At 33.7% G+C, this 7,516-nt stretch overlaps 3 protein-coding genes across 6 annotated transcripts in view; all 3 read left to right on the top strand.

Moving 5' to 3' along the window:
• Positions 1-7,516, top strand: part of LOC108744735 (FERM, ARHGEF and pleckstrin domain-containing protein 2) — a 58,311-nt gene that overhangs the window by 15,790 nt on the left and 35,005 nt on the right. For all 4 annotated transcript variants that reach the window (XM_025974256.1, XM_025974255.1, XM_025974254.1 and 1 more), the window contains exons 2-3: positions 5,744-5,974; positions 6,137-6,241. In XM_025974256.1, coding sequence (XP_025830041.1) covers positions 5,768-5,974; positions 6,137-6,241 — 312 coding nt within the window. In that variant the 5' untranslated portion in view covers positions 5,744-5,767. The remainder of the gene's footprint in view (positions 1-5,743; positions 5,975-6,136; positions 6,242-7,516) is intronic.
• On the top strand, positions 134-2,462 carry LOC112904386 (FERM, ARHGEF and pleckstrin domain-containing protein 1-like). Its single transcript, XM_025974264.1, has 5 exons — positions 134-157; positions 411-757; positions 1,831-2,074; positions 2,138-2,298; positions 2,366-2,462. Exons 1-5 carry the CDS (start codon positions 134-136, stop codon positions 2,442-2,444), a joined length of 855 nt encoding a protein of 284 aa, XP_025830049.1. The 3' UTR covers positions 2,445-2,462.
• On the top strand, positions 2,779-4,818 carry LOC108744732 (FERM, ARHGEF and pleckstrin domain-containing protein 1). Its single transcript, XM_018480639.2, has 4 exons — positions 2,779-2,802; positions 3,056-3,402; positions 4,476-4,719; positions 4,783-4,818. The coding sequence occupies exons 1-4, from the start codon at positions 2,779-2,781 to the stop codon at positions 4,816-4,818; spliced, it is 651 nt and encodes a 216-aa protein (XP_018336141.2).

Below are 7,516 nucleotides of genomic sequence, written 5' to 3'. Positions count from 1 at the left end.
TCGTACACATTCTTGCAGTCTCGTTGTAAAACTGCTCATAGCATTTTTCATCATTTTTAGTGGTACTGCGGTCACTTCACCTTTCTTTTAATGCCTGGATAGTTATTATAGCGTGGTGTAAACAAAACGACAAATGGACAATACCTTCCTTATTTTGGTAATACGCAAGAAAAAGCAACTTCGCACTATCTATATTCAAAACATTGACGGCCCTAACCCACCTATCCTACCTCTACCTTTTTTGTAATGCCATTCCCAAACAGGCCCGACTCACCCTGTAAGACAAACAAGGAATGTTCATTTTCTTTTTTTTTTTTCACTTATTATGTGTACAAATAAAATATTTAGTATGTTATTAGCTAAGTGCAAATTATGTAATATATTGTTTTTAACAAATTTTTTATTTCTAGTACTGGTTAGATTTGCAAAAACCTGTGTCCAGACAGTTGGGTCTTTCGCTTGTTGACCCTTTGCTTCACTTTTGTGTAAAATTTTATACACCTGATCCCAGCCAATTAGAGGAAGAGTACACTAGATACTTATTTTGTTTACAAGTTAAACGGGATCTTGCGCAGGGTCACCTACAGTGTAATGACAACACAGCTGCTCTTATGGCCAGTTATATCGTACAAGCCGAATGCGGAGATTTTGTAGCAGAAGACTATCCTGATCATACCTACTTGACCAGTTATAAGTTTGTCCCCCATCAAGACCAAGAAATTGAGAGGAAAATAATGGAAAATCATAAAAAGCACATGTAACTTTTCATTATTTATTTATAAGTGTAACGCTTTCTTTTTCTCCTCTAAAAACTACTTAGTGCAAAAGACGAATAAGAATTGCCCAAAACTTGCTTCTTAATCTTAATAGTTATGCATTTTTTTTTATATAATACGTAAAGTATAGTTTGTTAATGGAATGTACGCATATCCAGTATGACTAGATTCCGCTCGAAAAGCTTTTTTAAACCATTTATGATTTTTGTAGCTTTAGTTAACTTTTTAACTAGAATAATTAATAATATAATATGTTGAAATATATCTACTGTTACGCCGAAAGAGCTCGCTGCAGAAGTTTTTTAATGTAATGTCCTACGAAATAATCAGTAGGTTTCTCCCTGGGGACGCGCTCTTTAGGATACAGGTTTCCTCAAAACGATAAATTTTGTACTTATACACTATGTCTGATCACTATTCCGGAATATTAAAAATGTAACATCTGGAGGCACTGTAGAGTACATATTGTGATGGCACCACACCGTAGCGGATGTAAAAAGTATGCGTAAAAAGTACTCCAGTTGACGAGCCGCCAATGATTGAAAACAGTTAACAATTTTACAGCTGCGGTATCTTATCGTCTTTCGTTATCGTAAGCGTCTACTGACGAAACACATATACCTATTCGTGACCTTCGCAATAGCTGATTGTTCGTAATGATGAGTAATAATCGGAACTTGTTAGCGTTCGATCGGCGAAGTATTACCCAGTATTACCATAAAATACAAAAATAATCAAATATATAAAAATATCAAACAAAAACCAATGTATTCACATGAAGAATATGCGGATATGATGTGATCACACATGGAGGGTGCAATGGGGATGCTCTGGCAGTATCACGCGACAAGCGTCATCGTTGTCCTTGCCGGAGCGGTTAGGACTTTCGGTAAGGTCATAATCCTCATATTTAAGTATATCACTGAGTGATTAATTTTTCCGGAGTTCTGATGAGACCTAGTGTATAAAAAACTAATTCAGCGTTTTTATACATGTTAGATGTGTAGTTTCAAGTGCCTTTTAACTATAAATGATTATAATTGTCCTTTTTCAGAGGTCAATCTCCAGGAGAAGCTGACCTAAACCTCCTAGAAACTGCTCGTAGATGTGAACTTTATGGCATAAAAATGCATCCCACTAAAGATCAGGAGAATGTGCCTCTTAATTTGGCTGTGGCACATATGGGTATTATTGTTTTTCAACATTACACAAAAATAAATACCTTTTCATGGGCAAAAATACGCAAAATTAGTTTCAAAAGGAAAAAGTTTCTTATAAAATTACACCCAGAAGGATATGTACGTTTCTGTTTTTATATTCTATACAGTAAAGTAATTTCTGTCAATATCTCTTGTTAATAGGGATATTATAAAGACACCGTAGAATTTTTTTTCGAAAGCAGGAACGAATGCAAGAATTTTTGGAAAAAGTGTGTGGAAAATCATGGTTTCTTTAGATGTTCATCAGTAAAAACTGTTCCCAGGCATAAGACGAGAGTTCTTTCTAGAGGTAGTTCATTTAGGTACGTTTTGATTTTTCTTTATATACTTTTAATGTTTTATGATATTATGAGTAGATTTTTGTTTTAGGTATAGTGGAAAGACCCAAAAGCAAATAGTTGAATTTGTGAGAGATAATTACGTAAAAAGACAGGCATTTCAGAGGTAATATATTTTCTTACTCTGTATGTATAAATAACCATGTGCATGTTTTATTGACTTGACAAACATGAGCTGATATTTAAATGGCATCTCTATAAAAATTTGAGCATGATCATCATTTAACTGTAACCATTACAAAAGTAAATAATAGGTGCATACTGTGCTTTTTTCAGCTAGTTATAATTTGCGACAGGTAGTCTCCGATTTGTCGTACACATTCTTGCAGTCTCGTTGTAAAACTGCTCATAGCATTTTTCATCATTTTTAGTGGTACTGCGGTCACTTCACCTTTCTTTTAATGCCTGGATAGTTATTATAGCGTGGTGTAAACAAAACGACAAATGGACAATACCTTCCTTATTTTGGTAATACGCAAGAAAAAGCAACTTCGCACTATCTATATTCAAAACATTGACGGCCCTAACCCACCTATCCTACCTCTACCTTTTTTGTAATGCCATTCCCAAACAGGCCCGACTCACCCTGTAAGACAAACAAGGAATGTTCATTTTCTTTTTTTTTTTTCACTTATTATGTGTACAAATAAAATATTTAGTATGTTATTAGCTAAGTGCAAATTATGTAATATATTGTTTTTAACAAATTTTTTATTTCTAGTACTGGTTAGATTTGCAAAAACCTGTGTCCAGACAGTTGGGTCTTTCGCTTGTTGACCCTTTGCTTCACTTTTGTGTAAAATTTTATACACCTGATCCCAGCCAATTAGAGGAAGAGTACACTAGATACTTATTTTGTTTACAAGTTAAACGGGATCTTGCGCAGGGTCACCTACAGTGTAATGACAACACAGCTGCTCTTATGGCCAGTTATATCGTACAAGCCGAATGCGGAGATTTTGTAGCAGAAGACTATCCTGATCATACCTACTTGACCAGTTATAAGTTTGTCCCCCATCAAGACCAAGAAATTGAGAGGAAAATAATGGAAAATCATAAAAAGCACATGTAACTTTTCATTATTTATTTATAAGTGTAACGCTTTCTTTTTCTCCTCTAAAAACTACTTAGTGCAAAAGACGAATAAGAATTGCCCAAAACTTGCTTCTTAATCTTAATAGTTATGCATTTTTTTTTATATAATACGTAAAGTATAGTTTGTTAATGGAATGTACGCATATCCAGTATGACTAGATTCCGCTCGAAAAGCTTTTTTAAACCATTTATGATTTTTGTAGCTTTAGTTAACTTTTTAACTAGAATAATTAATAATATAATATGTTGAAATATATCTACTGTTACGCCGAAAGAGCTCGCTGCAGAAGTTTTTTAATGTAATGTCCTACGAAATAATCAGTAGGTTTCTCCCTGGGGACGCGCTCTTTAGGATACAGGTTTCCTCAAAACGATAAATTTTGTACTTATACACTATGTCTGATCACTATTCCGGAATATTAAAAATGTAACATCTGGAGGCACTGTAGAGTACATATTGTGATGGCACCACACCGTAGCGGATGTAAAAAGTATGCGTAAAAAGTACTCCAGTTGACGAGCCGCCAATGATTGAAAACAGTTAACAATTTTACAGCTGCGGTATCTTATCGTCTTTCGTTATCGTAAGCGTCTACTGACGAAACACATATACCTATTCGTGACCTTCGCAATAGCTGATTGTTCGTAATGATGAGTAATAATCGGAACTTGTTAGCGTTCGATCGGCGAAGTATTACCCAGTATTACCATAAAATACAAAAATAATCAAATATATAAAAATATCAAACAAAAACCAATGTATTCACATGAAGAATATGCGGATATGATGTGATCACACATGGAGGGTGCAATGGGGATGCTCTGGCAGTATCACGCGACAAGCGTCATCGTTGTCCTTGCCGGAGCGGTTAGGACTTTCGGTAAGGTCATAATCCTCATATTTAAGTATATCACTGAGTGATTAATTTTTCCGGAGTTCTGATGAGACCTAGTGTATAAAAAACTAATTCAGCGTTTTTATACATGTTAGATGTGTAGTTTCAAGTGCCTTTTAACTATAAATGATTATAATTGTCCTTTTTCAGAGGTCAATCTCCAGGAGAAGCTGACCTAAACCTCCTAGAAACTGCTCGTAGATGTGAACTTTATGGCATAAAAATGCATCCCACTAAAGATCAGGAGAATGTGCCTCTTAATTTGGCTGTGGCACATATGGGTATTATTGTTTTTCAACATTACACAAAAATAAATACCTTTTCATGGGCAAAAATACGCAAAATTAGTTTCAAAAGGAAAAAGTTTCTTATAAAATTACACCCAGAAGGATATGTACGTTTCTGTTTTTATATTCTATACAGTAAAGTAATTTCTGTCAATATCTCTTGTTAATAGGGATATTATAAAGACACCGTAGAATTTTTTNTATAAAAGTCGTAGTAACTCGTTTAGAAGTGCCAAGATTATTGTAAAGAGGATTAGAACAGTTAGTCAATCTTTATTCCAGTTTTTTCATAAACTCAAATTAAATATGAACTGGTTGGAAAAGAATTATCCATCAAAAGGAAGGTTTTTTTAGGGGCCTCGGAAAACTAAAAATGTTCGGCACTATACAAAAAAGCCCACCTGATTTAAATCAGGAGTACGCGTCGATCAAGGTAATGCGCCTCTACTTTCAGTCCACCGTCCAGGAAACTGTTCTTCAAGAAACTCACGCGCTGGTCCTGCAATATAGGGGTTGCACTATCATGTTGAATAAACTCAACATTCACGCAGCTGCAACAACACATCACTTGTAAAAACGTCAAATAATTCGAACCCCTTAAACGCGCAGGTAGAACGAACGTTTTGAGCAAGGAATCTCCAAAAATTTCTCACCACACATTTATGGAAAACCGTTGCTGAAACATGTTTGTCCGCAGTTTAAAATTAGTAAACAATGAGAGAAATAAGAAAATGTAGAAAAGAATAATATAAGGCATTCTCTTGAAAACCGATGTATACTATGGACGTTTTTCTTAATAAAGGTTTATTATTTTGCAATGTCTTTTTAATAATTAAATGCTACGTTACAAACAGCTGCGGTAGGATAGTATAGTTCTATGTTTGGTGGTATTAATGCAGAACTATATAACAAAGGTACATTTTTGTGTAAAATCAAGATTATTTAATAAAGTTTGATCTTTTAGCTTAAGCTGATGTGAATAAATTGGCATTGGCTACCATTACCATTTAGGGATCAATTATTGCTTGAATTTGACGTTACCCTTTTTAACTAGGAGTCACAGATTTAATCTCATCCATATATACTTGATAGTTTTCACATATGACGTAACTCATTTAAATTTTTTTGTAGTTGTTATCCAAATGTTAAACAAAAATGAATTGCAACAAAGATACAAGTGCTTCTACTGGACAACTATCAAGTGCAAGTAGTGTGGGAGGTGGAATGCATCATTCGTTGTCTACTCCAATTGGCGTCGATGGAGGAGTTCGAACACCACCATCAACGCCCAGAAAATTTGGTAAAATGTTGGGAATCAAAGTTCAAATGTTGGACGACACGATTACAATTTTTCAAGTCCAGGTTTGTGTGTTTTCTTTAATATATTATTTTTTGATAACATATACCTAAATATATATGTAATCAAAAAATTTGAACTATATTATTTTTATGAATTAATGAATGTTCATACAAATGTAGATCGTTGTTTGTTATCTGCTTAACAAAGCATTTGTGTATTTTTAGTCTAAAGCGTTAGGAAGAGTTTTATTCGAACAAGTTTGTAAACAACTCCATTTATTAGAAGCTGATTATTTTGGACTGGAATACGAAGATTTGCATGGTACAAAGGTAAGTGTATTCATTAGCTTTCTAGATTTTTAGTATGTCTTGAAAAGCTTCAGTTTATGCTTATAATAAGGGTAATAATATTTAAAATACTTGAAAAAAATCAGAAATTACTGGACATAACTTTCAGCATGTAGGCATTCCCGGGAAATAAAATGTTAACAAACACATAAAGTAAATAATTAAGTACAGCCAGTATAGCATCACCTGATGGGTATTTTTTGTTAATAAAGTATTTAAACTTAAAATAAACTTTCTTTGATAAAGTATGCACGGAGACACTACATTCTACACACAGTAAGTCCACCAGCTCTTGACTTCCTGTCATCGAAAAGTATCCGTCAGAGTAAATGAAGTAATATCCCGAGATAGAAAATTCTGCATCAAATACTGTATCATCCAACCATGATTTCGACATGCATATAACATATTTCTCAAAGACTACTACATTTGGTTTAAAATTCAGAAGTTTGTTTTTTAGACTGCTAATGTTTTGATAATAGATTTTTTTTTATAATTATTTCCGAAGCTTTACCGAGGATATAGGTTTAGTAACAAAAAACGGGCATTTTTTATCAACATATTTTGTAGTAGGATTTAGCTCACCTTTTTTCCCTTGTATTATTCAATTCAATCACAGCTTTATTAATTAGTTATCCCCGAAATTTAGTGACTTGCAATTAAAAAATTTGTTAATTTCTATCAAAACAAGCCTGAAAGTTTTCAAATTATCCAAGTGTGATTATTGTCATAAAGAAAACGAATTTTATATACTTATTTAGCAATATAATTACTCCACCATGTCACAAAGATGCGAATTTATATATATTGAGAAATGAGATATAACTATTTTAATGTATTATTGAAAGAGAATTATACAATTTAGAACGACTAGTCAACAATTTAACTATAGAAAATTAATAACCTAATAGTATAATAATGATCTTAGCCTACCTTACTAGATAATTTGGGAACGTAAAAATGCCAACTACCGATTCTCGACTCGACCCCTCTATTATTAATTCCGCTAGTTAAACTGTCTGTAATTGACCTACTTACATAGTAGGTGTGTGTCGATCATGTTCGTAATTTGTGTGTTCGTCACACGGTCCATAATCATGTTCTTCTTCACAACTTCATACAATTCTGGTTCTACTTCGGGATTAGGAATTTCTGTGCAAATTATTTAGTCAGTTTCATCTGGTGTTCTTTTTTCTACCATCCACAGGAGAATATGCGCACGAGGCAGTCCTCTTCTGCCGCTCTATAGAGTATATC

This window comes from Agrilus planipennis, unplaced genomic scaffold, assembly GCF_000699045.2.
Source record: "Agrilus planipennis isolate EAB-ADULT unplaced genomic scaffold, Apla_2.0 scaffold46, whole genome shotgun sequence".
Lineage (NCBI taxonomy): Eukaryota > Metazoa > Arthropoda > Insecta > Coleoptera > Buprestidae > Agrilus > Agrilus planipennis.
The sequence above is the reverse complement of the archived record's forward strand: the minus strand, read 5'-3'. Positions and strand labels throughout refer to the sequence as shown.